Raw genomic sequence first — 26,629 nt, forward strand, 5'->3', positions numbered from 1 at the left:
TGATCTCCAGCCATGTCCTCGTCAACACTCACACCTGTGTTAACGAGAGAATCACTGACATGATGTTAGTTGGTCCTTTTGTGGCGGGGCTGAAATGCAGTGGAAATGTTTTTTGAGGGATTCAGTTCATTTGCATGGCAAAGAGAGACTTTGCAATTCATCTAATCACTCTTCATAACATTCTGGAATATATGCAAATTGCCATCATACAAACTGAGGTAGCAGACTGTGAAAATTACTATTTGTGTCATTCTCAAAACTTTTGGCCACGACTGTACACAAAGCATACAAAACATTAGGAACACCTTCCTAATATTGAGTTGCACACCTTTTTGCCCTCAGAACAGCCTCAATTTGCCGGGGGATGGACTCTACAAAGTGTCGAAAGCGTTCTACAGGGATGCTGGCCCATGTTGACTCCAATGCTTCCCACAGTTGTCAAGTTGAGTGGATGTCCTTTGGGTGGTGGACCATTCTTTATACACACGGGAAACTGTTGAGCGTGAAAATCCCAGCAGCGTTGCAGTTCTTGACACATTCAAACCGGTGTGCCTAGCACCTACTACCATACCCCGTTCAAAGGCACATATATCCGATGAATGGCACAAATACACAATCCATGTCTCAATTGTCTCAAATTCTTTATCCGGTCCTTTCCCCTTCATCTACTCTGATTGAAGTGGATTTAACAAGTGACATCAATAAGGAATCATAGCTTTCACCTGGATTCACCTGGTCATGTCATGGAAAGAGCAGGTATTCCTAATGTTTTGTCCACTCAGTATATATACTGGTATTTTTTCCATATGTATGTAAGTGGTATATTTGGATGAATAGGAATTACTCCTGCGTCTGTAAATTGTTACCTTTGGAGTGTAGGAGGCCATTAGCCATGTTGTTGGCTACATGTGTACTACCACACGTTGTCCCAAGTCTAGTCTATCACTGCCAGCTCATACCAGCTCATACCACCATACCCCACCTATGGTCTTTCATGTAGATTGAGATGGAATCTCTAACAGAACTGATCCTGTCTGTTTCTCAGATGGAATCTCGAACAGAACTGATCCTGTCTGTTTCTCAGATTGTAACCAACTACTGACCCTTTGACTGACCTCTGTCTGTGTCAGTTCCATGTTCTCTTACTGCTCTCCCACTTACTCTGGCGTAACACGCTCATCTCTATTAACTGAGTGTTACTAATCAATGCTGTTCCCTTCCATACTTACTTAGAGTATTGACCAATAGACTACAGTGAAATCCTGTCTACTCTCCCAGACACCTAAACTGACACATACAGTAAGAATATGTAAGAAGAGTTAGAGCAACAACACATTCACTGATAGACATACTGTATACTACACCTGATAGAGGGCTTATCCAAACACCCCTCTTGTTTCCATTGGATTGGAAACTGTCCAAGTAATGTCAAGTACATCTGCACCATGCTTACTGGGTAGACCATAGTCAGGCATACGCGGGTGGAGCTTTGGGTGGGTTAGGAGGGTGGAATGCTGTGGGAACTGATTAAATATGTATTTGTATTACCTTTGTTTTAATTAAGTCTTGGTTGAAAAGAAAATGTTGGTTACAATATCAAATCTTTTAAATTTTTATGCCTTCTATATACTTAATTCCATTACATTGCACTTGTCAAAATGTTGAAGGAAAAAGGAAACCGAAAAAGGAAATCTTGATAGTATCACTGATATTAAATACGTTTACGTATCGGCCTCACGGCCTTCGTCAGAGCTTTTGTGAATTTTCTGAAAACAGCACCTCTATGTAGACCTAGCCGGAGGCGCTGGAAGATGGCGGCGAGTGTAGACGAGATTTCAGCTTGCTCCGAGTAACCTTAACTTTTATCACTCTCAAACATACTTAAATGTAACGGAACTTGGCTTATAGTAAACACAATAGAGAACAACACTTAGTTGACCGATAATTTGATTCATAACTTTGAGAAATGGAAGGAAAAAATTTGCGAAAGAGCAAAGGGAGGAGAAGGCAGTTGCTAGCTGAGCACTCATACGTTGGAGAAAAACCGCCACCTGACTCCTCAGGGGAAGAAATGGAGGATTCTGGACATTTGGTTGATTCTGAAAATGCAGTCAATAGTCCTGCACCCAAAAAGTCACAGAAAGAATTGTCTTTGCGCGAACTACAGATCAACATAATCGATGCTGTCTCTGCAAAGATAAACGAAAGAGCCGATGGTCTGGAGAAAATGATACGCGAAAACACATCAAAAATAGTTGACCTCGAGACCTCTCTGAATCATGCATACAAGAGTATCAAAGAGCTTAAACTTGCAAACACTGCTACGTCTGAGAAATGCATTGCTCAGGAGAAGACCATCGCAGACATGCAAGAGCGCTTATCGGAAGCAGAGCGATACCGGAGAAGGTGGGGGCTACGGCTTTACGGTGTCCCCGAGGACCAGGATGAGAATGTGAAGCGCTTAGTAAGAGACATCTGTAACCGTGTGGCACCGGACTTTCCCGATGGATATATGGATATGGCTGTGGATGTCGCTCATCGTATTGGGAAGAAACAAGATGCCATCGTCAGCCGATCGATCATCATCCAGTTTGCTTTTCGCACAGCGAGAGATGCAGTTTGGAAGAAAGCAAAGGAAAGCGCCTTTCTGAAAGAAAGAAAATTTAGATTCGGTGAGGACTTGACTGCAGCAGACAAGGCAGCAAAGGCAAAATTGTGGCCTCTTGTACAACAGGCCCGAAATCAAGGAAACGGTGGATACTACAGGGGAATCAGAGCTTTTTTCGCCAACGGTAAAGAAATACGACCGGGGTGATTTGATTTGTTCTGTCGGTAGGTTTACAAGGTAGTTCCTTCCCCACTGCAAACTGAACGTTCTACTTTTGAAACATGGTGTTACTATTTTACAAGTTAAGAATTCTGTTAATACATATATGAAGCAACTTTTTATAGAGAGGGTAAAGTTGAGATTGCATAGGATTTTTCTTTCTATTCTATAGATATGGACTTGAAGTTTATGTCAATCAATGCCAGGGGGATACGTAACCTGTTGAAGAGAAAAGCTTTTTTTTTTTTTTGTAAGGACTGCAACGCAGATCTTGTATTCGTTCAAGAAACACATTCATGCAAAGAGGACTATAATTATTGGAAAAATCAGGGGGGCAGTGACATTTTTTTGGCCCACGGGACTATTCATTCAGCTGGGGTTGCAATTTTAGCAGACAATTTCAAAGGGAAATTTTTGTTTACTCAAATGGACTCCAATGGACATTGGCTAGTAGCGGTCATCAACCACATGGACAGATTATTTGTGTTGTGTAATGTATATGGATACTGTTCTAGTCCTCCAAATAACTTACTTCTAGAGGAAATTGAAGAAATTCTTACAAATCTTCTGAGAAAATACCCATCCAGTCAGATAATAGTTGGTGGAGATTTTAATATGGTTTATTCTAATGAGACTGATAGATTGCCTCATAGGCCTAACATTGGTGTGAACAAGTTGGTGAATTTCTGCCAAAGCCTGGACTTAATTGACATATGGAGAGTAAAAAACCCTGGAGAGATACAATACACATGGAGTAATAGAGATCGTTCCTTACAATCAAGAATTGATTTGTGGGTGATAACCTCTAGTCTTGTGCCCAACACTGTAGAGGTAAAAATACTGCCTGCAGTCCTGACGGATCATAAAGTCATATGGTTGACTGTAAGAATATGCAGTAATGATGGTAAGAAATACTCTGGTGGTTACTGGAAACTAAATAACTCATTGTTATTGCATGATGATTTAAAAAATGTGATTAAGAATCTAATTTCTGTTTACTGGAGTTTAGCTACATCTAATGCAGAATATGGGAAATATTGGGAACTGCTGAAATTTAAAATCCGCCCAGCCTGTATTACTTATGGAAAACGGCTTGCTTTAAGAAGGAGATGTGAGGTAGCTGAACTCTCTAAGACAATTGCCGTTATCACAGAGATTGAGCATCTTGATCTTAATGAGAAAGCTAAATTGAATGATTTACAGAATCAACTAGATACATTGTATGAGGAAAAGGCTGGCTTGAAAAACAATGGCTTGAAAAAGGTGAAAAGAACAGTAGATACTTTTTTAATTTGGAGAAGAGGAGAGGGGAACTCAACACACTTCGGAAACTTAAAATTAATGGGGTTACCACTGAGGATAGAGAGTTGTTATCAGAATTTACCACTAAATTTTATGAGACTCTTTACTCCTTAGATAACAATTTGTGTGACTCTAAGGATCTCCTTGATTCTATAGAGAATGTTAATTCGATTAGTGAAGAACTCAATCAGTCTTGTTGCCAAGATTTATCCATTATGGACATCCAGTACGGGGTTGCTCAGTTAAAAAAGAACAAATCTCCAGGTTGTGATGGATTAACCTCTGAATTTTACAAAACCTTCTTTGAAGAAATAGCACCTTTTTTACTTGAAACCTTTAAGGAGGCTATAAAGAAGGGAGAACTACCTGCCTCTCTGAAGCAAGGGGTTATTACTCTTATACCTAAACCACACAAGGATCTCCTAAGTATTGATAATTGGCGTCCAATCACACTCCTAAATAACGACTACAAAATTATAGCCTTAATCTTTGCAAAAAGGTTAAAGTCTTGCTTAAATGATCTGATTGATGAATGTCAATCAGGGTTTATGAAAGGGCGCCATATATCTAATAATCTGAGGCTGATATTAGACTTGGTTGAGTATCGTGATCTATTAGATGACTTCCCTGTTATCCTATTTCTGGATTTTCAGAAAGCATTTGATACAGTAAGTCACAATTTTATCTTTGATTGTCTTAAGCATTTGAAATTTGGTCGTTTCTTTGTTGATGCTATTAGAACTCTGTATAATGGTGGCAATAGCTGTATCAAACTCTGTCATGGAACATCCTCAAGATTTAACATTTACAAAGGAATACGACAAGGTTGTCCAATTTCACCTTTTTTATTTTTGTTAGTTTCTCAAATGTTATGCTCATTAGTTCATAAAAGTCCATTTGAAGGCATTACATTCCAGTCCAGAGAGATCAAGATATCCCAACTGGCGGATGACACCTCACTTTTTTTGAAAAATGTATCTCAAACTAGATTAGCATTGGATATCGTGAAGCAGTTCTCCAAAATCTCAGGCTTGACTTTAAATCTTTCCAAATGTGAGTTGTTTGTTGTGAAAGGAGCTGTCAACCCAACAGATTGTAACATCTCTGAAAAAGATACTGTAACCTACCTCGGTGTAAAGATCACCAAAAATCTTAAGGCTATGAATGATCTTAATTTGAACCCTGTAACTGAATCTGTCAAAAAAAAATTATCCTCATGGTTAGGGAGGGATTTAAGTCTTCAAGGAAGGGTGCTTTTATCCAAAGCTGAGGGGCTATCTCGTGCATCCTATCTTTTTTCATCTATTGACATTCCCAAATCCCCTTGCTGTACCTTAGATAGGCTTTTGTACAACTTCATATGGAAAAACAAGCCACATAAGATAAAAAGAGATGTTATCACCAACAGGGTTTGTGATGGCGGTCTAAATGTCTTAGATTTCACTCTCTTCAATCAGATATCAAAGGTCAACTGGATTAAAAGGTACATAAAAAATCCTCATAGCTTCTGGAATATTATACCTCATTTTGTTTTTCAGAAGTTCGGTGGGCTTAATTTTTTACTACAATGTCCATATATTGTGGGTAAAATTCCTGTGAAACTGGCGGTTTTTCACAAGCAGGCTTTAATGTGCTGGGCTTTGTTGTATAAACACAACTTTTCACCTCATAAATGTTTTATTTGGAACAATGGGTCAATATTACATAGAAATAAGATGTTATTTAACCATAAATGGTTCTCGAAAAACATTGTTCTTGTCAGCCAATTGGTTAATAACAGTGGGAATCTATTTACACGGAGAGAATTTATGGAAATATACAACTTTGAGGTTTCAAGCAAGGAATATGACACTGTTATTAAAGCTATACCTAGTGGGATAAAAACTTTACTTCAGAATAATGCATATTTTGGAATATCTCCGATTGTAAGCGATATTCAGTTGAATGGCATTGGTCTACTAGATACGAAATTCAACAATCGTTTAATAAGGGATATTTTCTACAGGAAGTCTATTCCCTCTGCGATATTTTGTTGGGCTTCATCGTTTGATGTAAACTGGCGCCGTGCTTGGCTCACTCCACACAGATTTATGGTGACCAATAAAGTAAAGGAGATCTCCTTTAAGATAATCCATAGATGCTATCCGTGTAATAGCTTGATTTCTAAATATATATTTGACGTTACCAGTGAATGCAGTTTTTGTGAACTAGAAACTGAATCTATTGAACACTTATTCTGTAATTGTTTATATAGTGAAGTATTTTGGACTGATGTAAAACTATATCTTAGCCGCAAATTGCATACAACCATTGATATTACTAAGTTTGACATATTATTTTACTACACTGATTCCACAACTGAACGTGAGTATGTCATAAATCTCTTTATTTTATTAGGAAAATCTTTCATCCACAAATCAAAATTTATGAAGAAAAAGCCCCTTTTCTTAATTTTTTTATCTGATTTGGAACAGTACTTAGAATCTTTAAAACGTATACAAAACAATATGTCAAAAAAATGTATTCGATATATGTCTGTATTTGATTTGATATAATAGTTTTTTATTTTCCTCTAATTTCTTTGGATTCCCTCTGGCTGTTATGTTATGTTTATGTTTTGCATGTTACTGTTTTGCATGTTACTGTTATTTACAACAAGTTAAATAAAGATCTGTGCAAAGAAAAAAAAGAAAAAAAATTAAATAAATAAATAAATAATAATAAAAAAAAAAATATATATATATATATATATATATATATATATAAAAAATATTTAAAAATATTTAATAAAAAAATGTAGACCTAGCCCCACCCACATCCGTTCCACGCATGGAAAGGGGTTGGAGGCAAAGGAAAAATAAATAAGTGCTACCAAACATAACAACATGCATTTCACAAACACTGCAAAAGTGTATAAATAAGAAGCATTGAATACGTCCATAAAACCACAATGAGGACATATCTAGTTTTCATTAATCATTGGGTACATCATTAGAAAAACGTCAGAGTAATCTTAAATGGGCACATAATTCATGTTCAAATTCACAACATAACATACATAGGCATTTCATCATTAAGTCCTTTAGGAAATAATGTCTGGAGGGTGAAAATCTAAAAACATTCTCTTTTACTCAGAGTATTATTAATATCACCTCCCCTGTCTGATATCTTAACTTTCTCTATGCCACAAAATCTAAAGGTAGAAATGTCATGTTTTAGGTCATTAAAATGTTCTGCGACTGGATAATCCCTGTCGTTTTGTCTGATTGAACTTTTATGTTTACTAATTCTCTGTTTGAGAGAGCGGGAGGTCTTACCGACATAGCAGAGCCCACATGGACATTTAATAACGTAAATAACATGGGTGGTGGAACACGTAATGATATCATTTATTTGAAACCGTTTTCCTGTGTGGGTGTGGCAGAAATATTCACACTTCATCATATTGTTGCACTGTGCGCATCCTCTGCATTTATAGCTACCATTTGGTAGAGGGCGTAAAAGAGCCTGGCTGATTTTCTTTTGTGGCTGGCAGTTGGCATGAACCAATTTATCGCGTAAATTGCGACCTCTCCTATACACAATAAGTGGTGGATTTTTAAATTCTGCCGGCAAAGCTGGGTCCGATGATAAAATATGCCAGTGTTTCTTGACCACACCTCCCACTTTTCGCGAATTCAAAGTATATGTGGTTGTGAACATTACGGAGTGTTCTTTGGCTTTAGCGGGTCTTTTTTGTAACAATTCCTCTCGTGTTTTTTCCCAATGCCAAATGAAGAGCTTCATCCACACATTGTGGCGAATAGCCTCTTAGAAACCTAATGCGCATCTCCGCTGCTTTTTCTAGATAATTCTATGTTCAGTGGCATATACGGCGCAGTCTGAAAAACGGGCTTCTTGGAACTCCTCTTTTTAATGGCTCAGGATGGAAGCTGTCCCCCAGTAATAGAGTATTCCTGTCTGTTTCTTTTCTATACAGAGTTGTAAACAGGGTTCCATTTGATTTCTCAATCCACATATCGAGGTAATGAACGCGTTGAGTGTCACATTCAATAGTGAATTTGAGATTGAGGTCAATGTCATTGAGTAGTGCCATAAAATCTGACAGCTCTTGTTCAGTTCCTTCCCATATGCAAAAAATGTCAATATATCGATACCACTTCAGGATTTTATTCAAAAATGGGTTTTCGTTTTCATTATTGACAAAACGTTCTTCAAATAGACCCACATAGAGGTTAGCATAGCTCGGAGCGAATGTGGAGCCCATCGATGTTCCATTCGTTTGGAGGTAGTATTCATCATCAAACCTAAAATAGTTATACATCAAAACATATTCTGCCAACTGTAGAATAAAGTTTGTTGGTGGATATTCATTAGTATCTCTGTCTCCCAAATAGTGTGCAAGTGCTGCCAGCCCCCCCCACATGGGGAATGCTGGTATATAGACTCTCGACATCTAATGTGACCAGAATACAGTCTTCTTTTATACCCGTTATTGGTGAGATCTTGTTTATGAAGTCTATAGAGTCTTTTACATATGATGACAATGCTTGCACATAAGTTTTAATAAAAGCGTCTACAAAGTTCGACAATGGCTCTAGCATTGAGCCTATTCCTGCAACCTATTCCTGCAACCACTGGTCTACCTTGTTGTGTTTTAGGTTTGTGTAATTTTGGTAAAATGTACAGGCATGGACGTATGGCACATTTACAGCAAAGATATTGATATTCAGGTTTTGAGATAGGGTGGTTTAATAGGGTTTGCTCCAGATTAGAGCATATTTCCCTTTGGAACACCTGTGTGGGATCAACACTCAGTTTTCTATAGAAACGTTCATTACTGAGTTGTCTCTGAATTTCTTCTTAATGTTTTTCATAGTCTAAAACAACCACAGCACCCCCCTTGTCTGCAGGTTTAATAACCAACAATGAATCTTTCATTAATTCATTAAGTGCCTGTTCTTCTGTTCTAGTGAGATTTTTCTGAATGTGGTTTGTTTGTCTCGTATACACTGACATGGCTTCTTGTTCGACTAACCTACAATAGGTATTAATCGAGGAGTTGTTAACTATGGGACAGAATTAGCTGTTGGCCTTAAAATGGGTACCAGTTCGTTGATGTGTTTCTAGGCCCAAAACAGTATTTTGTGAAAACACATGCTTAAGTTTAATCTTGCGAAAGAATTTAAACAGATCTACTTTCGTATCAAATGGTTTATCTGTACATGTAGGTGCAAAAGAGAGGCCCTTAGATAAGACTGAGACTTGAGCGTCAGTAAGGTCTTTTTTGGAGAGGTTAATTACCGCGTCCTGCTGTAGCTCCGTGTCCACGGCCGTGTCCACTTGTCAAAATGTTGCAAGCTTACACTACAAATGTAGTTCTGTGACAGACATGTTTGGGCTTTTTAAAATAAAAATGTCATAACATTTATTTGAGCAGAACTGCTCCACTCTGAGGGCTGTGTAAAGTTCAGTATGTGATATAAGACACCAAGGGGGACACTGTGGTTATTCAACAGATCCTGTATGGTTCTTTGCAATGGCTAGCACTGCAGCATGCAAGGCCATCAGGGCTGTTTGCTGTAGTCTATCATTTGCTCCAGTCAGCAAATGTGCAAAAGTAGTGTAACGACTCCATGACTAATTAACTGGGGAGAGAGAAACAGATTGGTGGAATGGAAGTAATGAAATGTGTGGAAAACAAGTCAAAAAGCAGATAAAGCATGCAGGTTTGAATGAGTTTATCCCTATACAATGAGAGTAAAAGGACAACTAAGAAATGGAGATGGAGAGTAGAAACTGAGAATGAGAAACTATTTCAATTTTAGATATACTTTACAGGTCAAAAGTTTAGACACACCTACTCATTCCAGGGTTTTTCTTTATTTTCACTATTTTCTACGTTGTAGAATAATAGTGAAGACATCCAAACTATGAAATAACACATATGGAATCATGTAGTAACCAAAAAAGTGTTAAACAAATGTATTCTTTTGTTATTTAACTACAGTAGGCAAGTCAGTTAAGAACAAATTCTTATTTACAATGACGGCCTATCCCGGCCAAACCCTCCCCTAACCCAGACGACGCTGGGCCAATTGTATGCCGCCCTATGGGACTCCCGATCACGGCCAGTTGTGATGTAGCCCGGGATCGAACCAGGGTCTGTAGTGACGCCTCTAGCACGAAGATGAAGTGCCTTAGACCGCTGTGCCACTCTGGTTCGATTCCAGGCTGTATCACAACCGGCCGTGATTGGGAGTCTCATAGGGCGGCGCACAATTGGCCCAGCGTCATCCGGGTTTGACCGGTGTAGGCCGTCATGGTAAATAAGAATTTGTTCTTAACTGACTTGCCTAGTTAAATAAAGGTTAAAAAAATATACATATATATATATAATTTGCCTTGGTGACAGCTTTGCACACTCTTGGCATTCTCTCAACCAGCTTCATGAGGTAGTCACCTGGAATGCATTTCAGTTAAGGAAAAGTGAAGGAAAAGCATCCAACAAGTGCTCAGCATATGTGGGAACTCCTTCAAGACTGTTGGAAAAGCATTCCAGGTGACTACCTCATGAAGCTGGTTGAGAAAATGCCAATCGTGTGCAAAGTTGTCATCAATGCAAAGGGTGGCTACTTTGAAGAATCTGAAATATAAAATATATTTAGATTTGTTTAACACTTTTTTGCTTACTACACGATTCCTTATGTGTGATTTCATAGTTTGATGTTTTCACTATTTTTCTACAATGTAGAAAATAGTAAAAATAAAGAAAAACCTTTCAATGAGCAGGTGTGTCCAAACTTTGACTGGTATTGCATATGAAGCATTTAAAACTATAGGCCTACACTATTAAAACAAAGTTCAGGCCAGCAAATCAGTGGAGCTTAGAGAGAAGGTCTATACAGCTAGGTACTAGCTGTGTGAATGCAGAGTGACTGTGTGACTGTCACTTGTTCTCCTTCTTTGTGTGACCATCAGGACACAGTCACAGCATCTGTGTCCATCACAGGAAAAAGAGATGGAGAAACAGAGACTTCTGTACCAGCAGTCCCGTCTCCATAACCGTGGGGCGGCTGAGATGGTGCTGCAGATGATCAGTGCTTGCAAAGGTACATCCCCAACCCATACAGTTACACCAAGGATCCCCAATTACATTCAACTGTGGGACAATTTCTCCTTGAGAGGATGGTCAGGGGGCCGGAACATAATTTAGTTCTAAATAATTTGTACACTTCAAATTGACCACAAGAATCCCAAACAGATATAGTATTTGACAAAAACATAATAATTTCAAACCTTGATTACATTGGGATACGATCATATATGCCTCTCTCTATTTATGCGTAGGAATATTTCGAAACAGATTTCCTAAATTAAAATCACATAGAGGCCTATTTTTTGCTCAGAAAAAAACTTGAGGGGGGGGCAAATAAAATAATTTGGCCTGCGCACCGCCTATTGGAGAACCCTGCAAGTCAATGTATCTCCATCACAGTGCATGTATTTGAAGGATACCTGTCGTGGTCGACACATTACAAAGACATTATTCATACCCGTCATCTAGAATGGTAAAGAGTACTTTTCTCTCCATCTAGGTGAGACTGGCTGTATGGTGTCCTCCACCCTTAAACTGGGCATCTCCATCCTAAACGGTGGTAACGTTGAGGTTCAACAGGTAAGTGTCCTCTCAGTGGGCTGTCCATCTGACCTGAGGTTATAATAGTAATTGACTGGTCTCACTGTCTGTTTGCAGAAAATGCTTGAGTACCTGAAGGACAAGAAGGATGTTGGCTTCTTTTTGAGTGTCCAGGCTCTAATGCAGACATGCAGGTTTGTCTTCACCCCTAAATTACTCAAAGGACAGTACCAGTCAAAAGTTTGGATACACCTACTCATTCCAAAAAGTTTTGGGACATTGTAAAGCCCATGGAGAATAAGAGCACCTCCTCCCTGCCCACTGCACTGAGGCTAGGAAACACTGTCACCGCCGATAAATCTACGATAATCGGTAATTTCAATAAGCATTTGTCTACAACTGGCCATGCTGTCCACCTGGCTACCCCCTACCCCGGCCAACAGCTCTGCACCCCCTGTAGCAACTGGCCCAAGCCCCCCCGCGCTTCTCCTTCACCCAAATCCAGACAGGTGATGTTCAGAAAGAGCTGCAAAATCTGGACCCCTACAAATCAGCTGGGCGTCTGGACCCTCTCTTTCTAAAATTATCCGCCGAAATTGTTGCAACCCCTATTACTAGCCTGTTCAACCTCGCTTTCGTATCGTCTGAGATCCCCAAAGATTGGAAAGCTGCCGCGGTCATCCCCCTCTTCAAAGGGGAGACACTCTAGACCCAAACTGTTATAGACCTATAGTCATCCTGCTCTGCCTTTCTAAAATCTGGTGTTTTGCAAGTACTAATGAAGCTGCCAGTTGAGGACTTGTGAGGTGTCTGTTTCTCAAACTAGACACTCTAATTGTACTTGTCCTCTTGCTCAGTTGTGCACCGGGGCCTCCCACTCCTCTTTCTATTCTGGTTAGGGCCACATCGCGCTGTTCTGTGAAGGGAGTAGTACACAGCGTTGTACGAGATCTTCAGTTTCTTGGAAATTTTGTCGCATGGAATAGCCTTCATTTCTCAGAACAAGAATAGACTGACAAGTTTCAGAAGAAAGTTCTTTGTTTCTGGACATTTTGAACCTGTAATCGAACCGACAAATGCTAATGCTCCAGATACTCAACAAGTCTAAAGAAAGACAGTTTTATTGCTTCTTTAATTAGCACAACAGTTTTCAGCTGTGCTAACATAATTGCGAAAGGGTTTTCTATTGATCAATTAGCCTTTTAAAATGATAAACTTGGATTAGCTAACACAACGTGCCATTGGAACACAGGAGTGATGGTTGCTGATAATGGGCTTCTGTACGCCTATGTAATAATCCAGGAAAAAATCAGCCGTATAGTCATTTACAGCATTAACAATGTCTACACTGTATTTCTGATCAATTTGATGTTATTTTAATGGACAAAAAAATGTGCTTTTCTTTCAAAAACAAGGACATTTCTAAGTGACCCCAAACTTTTGAACAGTAGTGTATATAAATGGAAAATGCAGCCAACAGCTTATAAAGTTTAATAAAAGTTGACTGTATGTTGTTTTTCATGGCAGTGTCCTGGACCTGAATGCCTTTGAGAGACAGAACAAGGCAGAGGGTCTGGGCATGTTGTCGGAGGAGGGAACAAGTAAGTCTTTAAAGCTCTGACTGTACTGGACACTGGTACACCAACTTTGTACCACCTTACACCATCTTTGCATCCATGTCCTGCCCAGACAATCACACACACATGTACAGTATCAGGGCCTATGGTCACTGAGTGGGAGTTCCTCCACTTCATTCCTCATTTTTTTCAGTATTAGTAACATCCATCAACTCTGCTGTCCAATAATGATTGAGTGATTCATGTGTTGATATGACTGTAATTTTGTCAGCGCTAACGCCTTGTCAGTTGGTAATTTGAATTTACATGGTGTCTTTTTAGTACTGTATAATGACTTGCTAATATTTTGTGTTTACATTCAATGTTAATTTGTAAAATATTTTGTAAGTATAGAATTATTTAAAACTAATTCTTAGTTTAAAACTCCTAAGTGTTCTACTGTTGTCCATCAACTCACTAGCACTCTCTTTCCCTACCTCGCCATCATCGCGTCCCTCCCTCCCCTATCCTCTCTTCCCATTCCCTCCTTTGCTGGTCCTCAGACATGAAGTCAGAACGGGGTAAATGATACCTCTGTCCCTCTGTTTTTCTACCTTTACTCTTTCTCTTGCCCTCCCTGTTCCCTCTCCTTGTCTCTTCATTTTCTTTAGCTCTTAATTATCTTGTGTTGTGGGGCCCACCTTTATTCAATTTCACACTCAAGGAGTTTATGAAATAACCTTTCAGTCATGTCAAGTAATGCCAATTCCATTGTTTCTCTGGTATATACTGTACGTGACTATATACTGTATTCATAGTAAACTTATTAAACTCTCAAAGAGTAATGTGCCATAACAACAGACAATGACTGAAAAGCGTTTTTTTCCCCATTGAGTGGCTAACCACAGATCTACTGAAACTCAGAAGCTCACCACTATTGCGATCAGAATTCCTGAGCACGGAATTAGCCCAATATCTGGATCTATCTATCTCTCATATTAATCCTCAGTGTTAGTAACTCTGGGCCTATATGCACAAAGCGTCTCAGAGTAGGAGTGCTGATCTAGGATCTGTCCATATACAGTGCATTTGGAAAGTTTTCAGACCCCTTGACTTTTTCCACATTTTGTTATGTTCAGCCTTATTCTAAAATTGATTAAATCGTTTTTTTCCCTGATCAATCTACCCACAATACCTCATAATGACAAAGCAAAAACAGGTTTTTAGAAATGTTTGCAAATGTATAACAAAAAAATGAATTGTGTTCAGACCCTGAGCGACCCAGTCGTACTCAGAATCTTGTTTCTAATGGTCTGAGAGTCCTTTAGGTGCCTTTTGTCAAACTCCAAGCGGGCTATCATGCCTTTTACTGAGGAGTGGCTTCCGTCTAGCCACTCTACCAGAAAGGCCTGATTGGTGGAGTTCTGCGGAGATGGTTGTCCTTCTGGAAGGTTCTCCCATCTCCACAGAGGAACTCTGGAGCTCTGTCAGTGTGACCAACGGGTTCTTGGTCAACTACCTGACCAAGGCCCTTCTACCCCGATTGCTCAGTTTGGTCGGGCGGCCAGCTCTAGGAAGAGTCTTGGTGGTTCCAAACTTCTTCCATTTAAGAATGATGGAGACCACTGTGTTCTTGGGGACCTTCAATGCTGCAGACATTTTTTGGTACCCTTCCCCAGATCTCTGCCTCGACACAATCCTGTCTTTGAGCTCTAAGGACAGTTCCTTCGACCTCATGGGTTGATTTTTGCTCTGACATGCACTGTCAACTGTGGGAACTTATATAGACATTTGTGTGCATTTCCAAATCATGTCCAATCAATTGAATTTACCACTGGTGGACTCCAATCAAGTTGTAGAAACAAGGATGATCAAGGGGAACAAATGCACCTGAGCTCAATTTCGAGTCTCATAGCGAAGGATCTGAATACTTATGTAAATAAGGTATTTCTGTTTTTGATTTCGCTTTGTCATTATGGGGTATTGTGTGTAGATTGATGAGGATTTATTTTATGTTATCCATTTTGGAATAAGGCTGTAACGTAACAAAATGTGGAAAAAGGGAAGGGGTCTGAATACTTTCCGAATGCGCTGTAATCATATTTTTTTATGATATGAAAGGCAAACTGATCCTAGATCAGCACTCTGTCTGCCCCACCCACCTCTGAACCCTCACATGACTTACACTGTAATCCCCCCCACAATGACATCATCCCTCCTCCACTCTACCTTGCTTGGACAGAAGTCCAAACTCTGGCCCTCTTAACCCACATGCAGTGGAGGTAGAGGAGTGCAGTAGGTCTGTGCTGCATGACTGTGTTTCTGCATGCACTGACTAAGGAACTGACAGGGTCAACTTCTCCATTACGTTGAATGTCCGTGCGGAATACAGTGTTGTCCATTGTATCTATACATGTTGATGTGACCATGTACTTTTATCTGTATGTATACTGTGTATTTAGTATACTGTGTTTTCAGTGTTGATGGAGAACTGTTTCTTTATGTGTTTATGTATGCGACATAATGGTGTTTGATTATGTGTCTAAAAGTGCAGAAGTTCTTATCGTTGCTTGTTGCTGTGAATGTGCTTTTACAGTACATGCCAACCTATTGGCCATGATTCAGCAAGTGTTTGAAGTTTTCTATATTGTAGTTACAGTGAACAACTCAGTATGGACTAAAGGAAGATGGACAGTCTATAAGGAGGAGGTTATTGCAGCTCTTACTAATATGATTATGCAGACGTGATGGAGAGCTGTGAAATGATAATCACACTCACCTTATTGCTGCAAGCATGTGTGCTGCTGACCATGGCACGCACTGGCTGACACTCGGATGAATGGCTCAATTGTCTAGTTAGCCTCCCGCCTACATTACATACAGATAGATAGAGGCGGCCTGACTGAACCCCCCCTTATGTCAAATACATCCAGTACCCCTAAAACTAGTCTGATCCTCTGCCCCTTTGTCTGACCTCTCTAGGTGAAAAAGTCATGTCAGATGATGAGTTTACATGTGATCTGTTCCGCATGTTGCAGCTGCTCTGTGAGGGCCACAATGACGGTGAGAAAAATATTATCCAATGGTGTACTATTTAGGGAGTGATGGATTCATCTGTGGGGGCACAGCAACACTTAGGACAATGACATTGAATCATGACTTGCTGTAATGCTAATCAAATGTTGGCAGTCTATTTGAGTGAACTCTCTGTTTTTACTCCAGATTTCCAGAACTACTTGCGGACACAGACAGGCAGCACCACCACTATCAACATCATCATCTGCACTGTGGATTACCTCCTCCGACTGCAGGTACTGGGACTCTGACTATTAACACATACCTGTTAAAAAGGTGTCCTGTTATCCCTTTTACCGTGCATATTCACATTTCTAATGAATTTTATAAAGACCTTTTTACATCAGCAGTTGTCACAAAGTGCAGAAACCCAACCTAAAACTACAAAGAGCAAGAAATGCAGAAGCACAGTGGCTTTCTCTCTAACCTTCTCTCTCACCCTCCCTCTTTCACCCTCTATCTCTCGCTCTCTCTCTATCTCTCGCTCTCTCACCCTCCCTCTTTCTTTCTCTATCTCGCTCTCTCTCTCTCTCTCTCTCTCTCACTCTCTCTCTCTCTCTCTCTCACCCTCACTCTTTCACCCTCGCTCTTTCACCCTCTCACTTTCTCTATTTCTCGCTCGCTCTCTCTATCTCTCTCTTTCTCTCGCTCTCTCTCTCTCTCTCTCTAAAGGAGTCAATCAGTGATTTCTACTGGTATTACTCTGGGAAAGAGATCATCGATGAGCCAGGCAAGAAGAACTTCTCCAAGGCCATGACAGTGGCTAAACAGATCTTTAACAGTCTGACTGAGTACATCCAGGTGAGTATAAACCCATTCATCTGTACAGTATGTAGATGACTGGATGTTACTGGGTATGTGTGTGACCGTATGTACCCGGTGGTCTCCCCTCAGGGTCCGTGTACAGGCAACCAGCAGTCCCTGACCCACAGCAGGCTGTGGGATGCAGTAGTAGGCTTCCTCCACGTCTTTGCCCACTTAATGATGAAGCTGGCACAGGTACACGCTACCTGCCTCAAAATATCAACATACACATCTACACATCTCACCACACAAAACATGGCTACTATCCCCCTAGAAACCACACATTGTTTACCTTACACTAAAGTTGGATGTGCATGAGGAAATTACATCGTTTGTATATATATATATATATATGTATCTGGCATGTAAATGCCCACAAAAATCATCTGTATGTAACTACGCTGTGCACAAAATACACTTGCATCTACATTTCATGGTATAGATAGGCTATTTTGTGCACTTTTTATTAAAGGATTGTGGTTTCACATATCAAAGGGGTCTGTGTTACCATTGCTGGGGTGTAAATTCGCTATGAACTTACACTTGACTGCCAACTATGCATTTAACAAACGCCTTTCAAGCCAACAACTTGATCACTTTTGTTGCATTGTTTGACTGATAAGTCTGTAATTTCAAAAATATATATTTGCCGTGAAAGTAGTTTATAGAAAGTGAATCTGGAATGGTGAACTAGATCTTATTGTGATGCTAAAAACCTCTGCTACATGAAAGTGTCCTCTTTTACTCCCAGGCATAAAGCAATCAGCCTCACAGATATCCCCTCACAGATATCTCCTCATGCACACTCTCTTTTTCTACCTGACATTCACACTAATGCACTGGCTTGCAGACACACCACATACATGCCTGGAACACTATTGAACAGTGGTACTCCTTTTTTAACTGAAGAAAGAAACGCCATATTTGTACCGTACTGTAAGTATGTTAGTTACAAGTAAATAGTTTGTAGATTGATAAGTTATATGTACTGATAATGAAATGTATTAGCGGTGTAATGTAACACCTTGATGAAACTATAGCCAACTGTAAAAACCAAGTACTTTGAAATGTAGCACTGTCTTTATGTTTTTATCATTTACGAATCCTATGAGATATTGATTATGTAAACTGTCTTTCACATGGTCAATGCAGGGTAAAGTATGTATTCATTTATTTTATCTGTCATTGACGTGATTGGGTGTTTACCAGTTTGTTCCTGATTCATCCCTGCTTTATTCTCAGTTTGTTTTATACTCACCTGCCTTTAAAGCTAGAATAAGAAGTAGAAAAATACTTATTTTGTAATTCAATAATATTGTATGTCAACCTCCAGAACAGTGAAAACCACCTACTGCAACAATGAAAACATTGCTTTATTTGGTTAACTTCAAGTGCTTTATACAATGACATTACTAACCTACGTTAGGGAGAGGAAAGTGAAATGCTTAAAAGCAGGTGAATGTAAAGCTTGCTGAAAAAAGGGACAGCCCTTTAACATCCCCCTGATGGAGCGTACACTGTACAGGGGTTAGAGTGACCTGGACACCGTAATGTTTTGACAGTGTGTGTGTGTGTATATGATGTGATGCTTTCTGACTAATTCTAACATTGCCCCAGCATAAAGTTGTAGATGCATGTTGCTCTCTAGTCTTTCTGTGTAAAATGTATATTCTTTTTCACTTTTAAGAACTCTTAAACTATATGTTGTTGGCCGAAAACCAAGTGAACTTACAGGCTCTCATGAATTGTAAGTTGTATACATGTAAAATGTAAGTTGATGTAGTAAAATGTAATTTTCCCTGATCGGTTAATCGTTTATGATGAAATATTTTAAATGTGTACCTCAATAAAATGCAAGCAAAGGATCATCTTAAGGGTAAGGTGATATCCCTCTAACCTTCATCTCATTCTGTCTTACCGTGGAGACAAGCATTTACTGTAAAGGCAGTTTTAACATAAGCATTTACTGTAATGGTAGTTTTAACATAAGCATTTACTGTAATGGCAGTTTTAACATAAGCATTTACTGTAATGGCAGTTTTAACATGGGCATTTACAGTAATGGCAGTTTTAACATAAGTATTTACTGTAATGGCAGTTTTAACATGGGCATTTACTGTAATGGCAGTTTTAACATGGGCATTTACTGTAATGGCAGTTTTAACATAAGTATTTACTATAATGGCAGTTTTAACAAGCATTTACTGTGATGGCAGTTTTAACATGGGCATTTACTGTAATGGCAATTTTAACATAAGTATTTACTGTAATGGCAGTTTTAACATAAGCATTTACTGTAATGGCAGGTTTGACATAAGCATTTACTGTACTGGCAGTCTTGACATAAGCATTTTCTGTAATGGCAGTCTTGACATAAGCATTTACTGTAATGGCAGTCTTGACATAAGCATTTACTGTAATTGCAGATTTGACATGGCCTTACTGTAATGGCAGTTTTGACATAAGCATTTACTGTAATTGCAGCTTTGACATGGCTTTACTGTAATGGCAGTTTTAACATAAGTGTTTACTGTACTGGCAGTCTTGACATAAGCATTTTCTGTAATGGCAGTCTTGACATAAGCATTTTCCGTAATGGCAGTCTTGACATAAGCATTTACTGTAATGGCAGTCTTGACATAAGCATTTACTGTAATTGCAGCTTTGACATGGCCTTACTGTAATGGCAGTTTTGACATAAGCATTTACTGTAATGGCATTCTTGACATGGGCATTTACTGTAATGGCAGTTTTGACATAAGCATTTACTGTAATGGAAGTTTTGACATGGGCATTTACTCTAATGGCAGTTTTGACATGGGCCTTTACTGTAATGGCAGTTTTGACATGAGTATTTACTGTAATGGCAGTTTTAACATAAGCTTTTACTGTAATGGCAGTTTTGACATGGGCATTTACTGTAATGGCAGATTTGACATAATCATTTACTGTAATGGAAGTTTTGGCATGGGCATTTACTGTAATGGCAGTTTTGACATAAGTGTTTACTGTAATGGCAGTTTTGACATGAGCATTTACTGTAATGGCAGTTTTAACATGGGCATTTACTGTAATGGCAGTTTTGACATGGGCATTTACTGTAATGGCAGTTTTGACATGGGCATTTACTGTAATGGCAGTTTTAACATGGGCATTTACTGTAATGGCAGTTTTAACATAAGCATTTGCTGTAATGGCAGTTTTAACATAAGCATTTACTGTAATGGCAGTTTTGTACCAGTTCATAATCTATTTCTTAGACTGAGTACAAACAGGTAACTGCCAAAATAATGGAAACACTTTAGGGATACAAAGTATATTGAAAGAAGGTGCTTCCACACAAGTGTGGTTCCTGAGTTAATTAAACAATTAACATCCCATCATGATTAGGGTCATGCATAAAAAAAGATGGGCAGGCCATTATTTGGGATATTATTTGGCCTACCATGGCTATGCCCCCATAGGATGACAATGCCCCCATCCACAGGGCACAAGTGGTCACTGAATGGTTTGATGAGCATGAAAATGAAAATGATGTACAGTATATGCTATGGCTGTCTCAGTCACCAGATCTCAACCCAATTGAACACTTAGGGGAGGTTCTGGGGCAACGCCTGAGACAGCGTTTTCTACCACCATCAACAAAACACCAAATTATGACATTTCTTGTGGAAGACTGGTGTCACATCCCTCCAATAGAGTTCCAGACACTAGTAGAATCTATACCATTGAAGCTGTTCTGGTGGTGGCCCAACGCCCTATTAAGACACTTTGTTGGTGTTTCTTTATTTTGTACATTTCTAATTTACAAAATAGCCTCCAACACTCTACTCAACAAACTCGATGCAGTCTATCACAGTGCCATCCGTTTTGTCACCAAAGCCCCATATACCACCCACCACTGCGACCTGTATGCTCTAGTTGGCTGGCCCTCGCTAAATATTCGTCGCCTGACCCACTGGCTCCAGGTCATTTATAAGTCTGTGCTAGGTAAAGCTCGGCCTTATCTCAGCTCACTGGTCACGATAACAACACCTACCCGTAGCACGCGCTCCAGCAGGTATATCTCACTGGTCATCCCCAAAGCCAACACCTCCTTTGGCCGCCTTTCCAGAGAAAAGCCTCCACCTTTTCTCTGCTGCCAGTGACTGGAACGAATTGCAAAACTCGCTAAAGCTGGAGTCTTATATTTCCCTCACTAACTTTAAACATCAGCTATCTGAGCAGCTAACCAATCGCTGCAGCTGTACATAGCCCATCTGTAAATAGCCCATCCAATCTACCTACCTCATCCCCATATTGTTTTTATTTAGTTTTCTGCTCTTTTGCACACCAGTATTTCTACTTGCACATCTATCACTCCAGTGTTAATTTGCTCAATTGTAATTACTTGCTACTATGGCCTACTTATTGCCTTACCTCCTCACGCCATTTGCACACACTGTATGTAGACTTTCTTTTTTTCTATTGTATTATTGACTGTACGCTTGTTTATTTCATGTGTAACTCTGTGTTGTTGTTTGTCGAACTGCTTTGCTTTATCTTGGCCAGGGCGCAGTTGTAAATGAGAACTTGTTCTCAACTAGCTTACCTGGTTAAATAAAGGTGAAATAAATAAAAAAATTAAAAAGGAGTGGTAGATCACATAGATGGAAGTTAGGACAGACAGTGCTAGTCAAAAGTTTGGACACAACTACTCATTCAAGGGTTTTTCTTTATTTGCACTATTTTCTACACTGCAGAATAATAATGAAGACATCAAAACTATGAAATAACACATATGGAATCAAGTAGTAAGCAAAAAAGTGCTAAACAAATCAAAATATATTTTATATTTTTGATTCTTCAAAGTAGCCACCCTTTGCCTTGATGACAGCTCTGCACACTCTTGGCATTCTCTCAACCAGCTTCACCTGGAATGCTTTTCCAACAGTCTTGAAGGAGTTCCCACATATGCTGAGCATTTGTTGGCTGCTTTTCCTTCACTCTGCTGTCCAACTCATCCCAAACCATCTCAATTGGGTTGAGGTCGGGTGATTGTGGAGACCAGGTCATCTGATGCAGCACTCCATCACGCTCCTTCTTGGTCAAATAGCCCTTACACATCCTGGAGGTGTGTTGGGTCATTGTCCTGTTGAAAAACAAATGATAGTCCCACTAAGCACAAACCAGATGGGATGCCGTATCGCTGCAGAATGCTGTGGTAGCCATGCTGGTTAAATGTGCTTTGAATTCTAAATAAATAACAGACAGTGTCACCAGCAAAGCACCCCCACACCATCACACCTCCTCCTCCATTCTTCACGGTGGGAACCACACATGCAGAGATCATCTGTTCACCTACTCTGCGTCTCACAAAAAAACAGTGGTTGGAACCAAAAATCTCAAATTTGGACTCATCAGACCAAAGGACAGATTTCCACTGGTCTAATGTCCATTGCTCGTATTTCTTGGCCCAAGCAAGTCTCTTCTTCTTATTGGTGTCCTTTAGTAGTGGTTTCTTTGCAGCAATTTGACCATGAAGGCCTGATTCACGCAGTATCTTCTGAACAGTTGAAGTTGAGATGTGTCTGTTACTTGAACTCTGTGAAGCATTTATTTGGGCTGCAATTTCTGAGGCTGGTAACTCTACTGAACTTATCCTCTGCAGCAGAGATAACTCTGAATCTTCCTTTCTGTGGCGGTTCCCATGAGAGCCAGTTTCATCATAGCACTTGATGGTTTTTGCGACTGCACTTGAAGAAACTTTATTTTTTCCGGATTGACTGACCTTCATGTCTTAAAGTAATGATGGACTGTCATTTCTCTTTGCTTATTTGAGCTGTTCTTGCCATAATATGGACTTGGTCTTTAACCAAATAGGGCTATCTTCTGTATACCACCCCTACCTTGTCACAACACAACTGATTGGCTCAAACGCATTAAGAAGGAAAGAAATTCCACAAATTAACTTTTAACAAGGCACACCTGTTAATTGAAACACATTCCAGGTGACTACCTCGTGAAGCTGGTTGAGAGAATGCCAAGAGTGTGCAAAGCTGTCGTCAAGGCTACTTTGAAGAATCTGAAATATTGAAATATATTTTAATTTGTTTAGCACTTTTTTGATTACTACATGATTCCATATATGTTATTTCATAGTTTGGATGTCTTCACTATTATTCTACAATGTAGAAAATAGTAAAATAAAGAAAAACCCTTGAATGAGTAGGTGTGTCCAAACTTTTGACTGCAGGCCTGAAATGCACTGTAGTAACAGTAAATGCCATTGTTGTGAAGTGTTGTGTATATGTTTGTACTGTCTCGTAGGACTCCAGCCAGATTGGCCTGCTGAAGGAGCTACTGGACCTCCAGAAAGACATGGTGGTTATGTTGCTCTCTCTACTAGAGGGTAAAATCACATTTTTATGACAGACTTTCTATCTTTCTGCTGTTTTTCTCTTTAATTTCTCCCACCTCCTTCATGATTTTCCTCCTTGTAATGTCGTGTTCCAGGTAATGTGGTGAACGGCACCATTGCCCGTCAGATGGTGGACATGCTGGTGGAATCCTCCAGCAACGTAGAGATGATCCTCAAGTTCTTTGACATGTTCCTCAAACTGAAGGACATTGTGGCGTCAGACGCCTTCCGTGATTACGTGACTGACCCCCGAGGGTTAATCTCTAAGAAAGACTTTCAGAAGGCCATGGACAGCCAGAAACAGTATTCTCCCTCCGAGATCCAATTCCTGTTGTCCTGCTCAGAGGCTGATGAGAACGACATGATAAACTTTGAGGAGTTTGCCGACCGCTTCCAGGAGCCAGCTAAAGACATTGGCTTTAACATTGCAGTGTTGCTAACCAACCTGTCTGAACATGTGCCTCATGACCTCAGGCTGAAGAACTTCCTAGAGCAGGCAGAGAGTGTACTCAACTACTTCCGCCCCTTCCTGGGCCGTATAGAGATCATGGGTGCCAGCAGGAAGATAGAGCGTATTTACTTTGAGATCAGCGAGGTAAACCGCACACAGTGGGAGATGCCTCAGGTCAGAGAGTCCAAACGACAGTTCATCTTTGATGTGGTTAATGAGGGGGGCGAGTCGGAGAAGATGGAGATGTTTGTCAACTTCTGCGAGGACACTATCTTTGAGATGAACATCGCCTCCCAGATCTCGGAACAGGAGGAGGAGGAGAAGGAGGAGGATGATGATGATCCAGCTGAAGGAGGAACTGATGCAGGAGGAGGAGGTGGAGATGAAGAAGGCAATGGAGAGGAAGGAGAGCCAGAGTCCATCTCTGCCTTTGCAGACTTCATCAACAGCTTATTGAACTTCCTGAGTATCTTCACATTCCGTAACCTGCGACGGCAGTACCGCAGGGTAAGGAAGATGACCATCAAGCAGATAGTGGTGGGTCTGGCTACCTTCTTCTGGACTATCCTCATCGGCATCCTGCACTTCATCTACAGTGTATGTAAGGGCTTCTTCCTGCTCATCTGGCAAACTCTATTTGGCGGAGGCCTGGTGGAGGGAGCAAAGAACATCACGGTGACAGAGATCCTGGCCAGTATGCCTGACCCCACCCAGGATGAGGTGCATGGGGACCTGCCAGAGGAGCCTGAGGTTGGGAAGGAGCAGGAGGCAGAAGGGGTGACTGACCAAATAGACACAGGCGGTGGAGAGGAGGAGGAGGAGGAGGACAAAAAAGACAAGGAAGGTGGGGGGACCCCACGCATCGATGCTCCTGGTGGACTTGGTGACATGGGAATTGAGGCCACTGTTGAGCCTCCTACTCCCGAGGGAACTCCTTTGACCAAGAGGAAACCGGTGAGGCACCTTTTCTTTCTAATGCAGAGACTAAGAAGTGCATGGTGAGTTTTCCAGTAACGTATGTGTAGATTCACTTATACTAATGACCTTTTTCTTGTGGTTGGTAGCAACCAGAGGAGGGTGCTGCTGCAGCAGCTGATGGCCAAGCTGTTGATGGCCAAGCAGCTGATGGCCTAGCTGCTGAACTGGCTCCTGCCATAAAGGAGCCCCCTCCAGAGCCTGAGAAGGCAGAGTGAGTATCTCAGGCCATCTTCCTACATGTACAGTAGATTAACTATTTCATCCCCATTTATAAACCATACTGTACATGCTTTAATGTTGTGGTGTTTGTTGGAATGTGCCAAAAAACACCCTATTACTTAATTCTCAGCACTGAAAGTGGAGAGAAGGCCGAGAAAGAAGCTGAGAACAAAGAGGAGAAGCAGGAGGAAGCGATAGAAAAGAAACCCAAGTCTAAGAAAGATAAGAAGCAACACAGGGAGCAAGGGTTCCAACTCTGGACTGAGCTGGACATCCAAAGAAACAAATTCTTGGTTAGACATGATAGATAAATAATTTCTATCCTGCAGTAGTTTTTGCAACGTGTTGTTGTCGCAATTTGCAGACTGTCAATTCCACCGTCCACCTGTGATTAATACAACTTATTTTGTCTCTTTCCCAGAACTACCTCTCTCGGAACTTTTACAATCTGCGTTTTCTGGCACTGTTCATTGCATTTGCCCTGAACTTTATTCTACTCTTCTACAAGGTCAAGAAATGCTTCTATATTATATTCTGTCACCTTTAAATATCTTACTATCACTCCAATTCTATAATTGACACAAATAGCATCTATTTGCAATGACTTCTCAATAAACTGAAAATTTGAAATGATTTCATTCAAAAGTTTTTCAATGTTTTAATGTTTTATTCAAGTCACTTCATGAATTGACTGCGTTCAATTCGAATGCCTATAACATCTAGTGTTAAATGTTAGTAATGCATTTGTTTTTCTGTGTCTGCCTGTGTCCATTGTGCAGGTGTCGGACAGCCCCCCTGGAGAAGGTGATGAGGTGGAGGGCTCTGGCATGTTTGAGGGCTCAGGGTTGGGAGTGCTGTTTGAGGGAAGTGGGCTGTTTGAGGGCTCAGCGGAGGAGATGGAGGGATCTGGTGGGGAGGAAGGAGGAGACGAGGAAGAGGAGGGGGGCCCAGTCTACTTCTTCTTGGAGGAGAGCACTGGCTACATGCAGCCCACCCTCACCTTCCTGGCTACCCTGCACACCGTCATCGCCTTCCTCTGCATCATCGGTTACAACTGTCTAAAGGTGAGGCTTCTACAGTAGTAGATGCTGCTACTAATACTGATGCTATTACTACTGCTACTTCTACTAATACTGCAACTGCTGTTACTACTACTACTTCTACTACTGCTAATACAACTATTGCTACTACTGCTGTTAATACTAGTACTACTACTGCAACTATTGCTGCTACTAGTACTACTACTACTACTATTACTACTACTACTACTGCTAATACTACTGCAACTATTGCTACTACTACTACTGTTACTGCTGCTACTAATACTACTGCTAATACTACTGCAACTATTGCTACTACTACTACTGTTACTACTACT

The 26,629-nt window shown here is 40.3% G+C and overlaps 1 protein-coding gene across 1 annotated transcript in view; it reads left to right on the forward strand.

The window, feature by feature from the left end:
- LOC106563560 (ryanodine receptor 1) overlaps positions 1 to 26,629 on the forward strand; it is a 129,275-nt gene that overhangs the window by 91,272 nt on the left and 11,374 nt on the right. Inside the window, exons 55-69 of the mRNA XM_082958247.1 lie at positions 11,142 to 11,241; positions 11,728 to 11,807; positions 11,886 to 11,962; positions 13,296 to 13,369; positions 13,888 to 13,905; positions 16,307 to 16,387; positions 16,547 to 16,635; positions 17,072 to 17,200; positions 17,294 to 17,398; positions 23,513 to 23,594; positions 23,699 to 25,008; positions 25,119 to 25,243; positions 25,382 to 25,544; positions 25,673 to 25,759; positions 26,031 to 26,315. Of these exons, the coding sequence (XP_082814373.1) occupies positions 11,142 to 11,241; positions 11,728 to 11,807; positions 11,886 to 11,962; positions 13,296 to 13,369; positions 13,888 to 13,905; positions 16,307 to 16,387; positions 16,547 to 16,635; positions 17,072 to 17,200; positions 17,294 to 17,398; positions 23,513 to 23,594; positions 23,699 to 25,008; positions 25,119 to 25,243; positions 25,382 to 25,544; positions 25,673 to 25,759; positions 26,031 to 26,315 (2,805 nt within the window). The remainder of the gene's footprint in view (positions 1 to 11,141; positions 11,242 to 11,727; positions 11,808 to 11,885; positions 11,963 to 13,295; positions 13,370 to 13,887; positions 13,906 to 16,306; positions 16,388 to 16,546; positions 16,636 to 17,071; positions 17,201 to 17,293; positions 17,399 to 23,512; positions 23,595 to 23,698; positions 25,009 to 25,118; positions 25,244 to 25,381; positions 25,545 to 25,672; positions 25,760 to 26,030; positions 26,316 to 26,629) is intronic.

This window comes from Salmo salar, chromosome 11, assembly GCF_965601325.2.
Source record: "Salmo salar chromosome 11, fSalSal1, whole genome shotgun sequence".
NCBI lineage: Eukaryota > Metazoa > Chordata > Actinopteri > Salmoniformes > Salmonidae > Salmo > Salmo salar.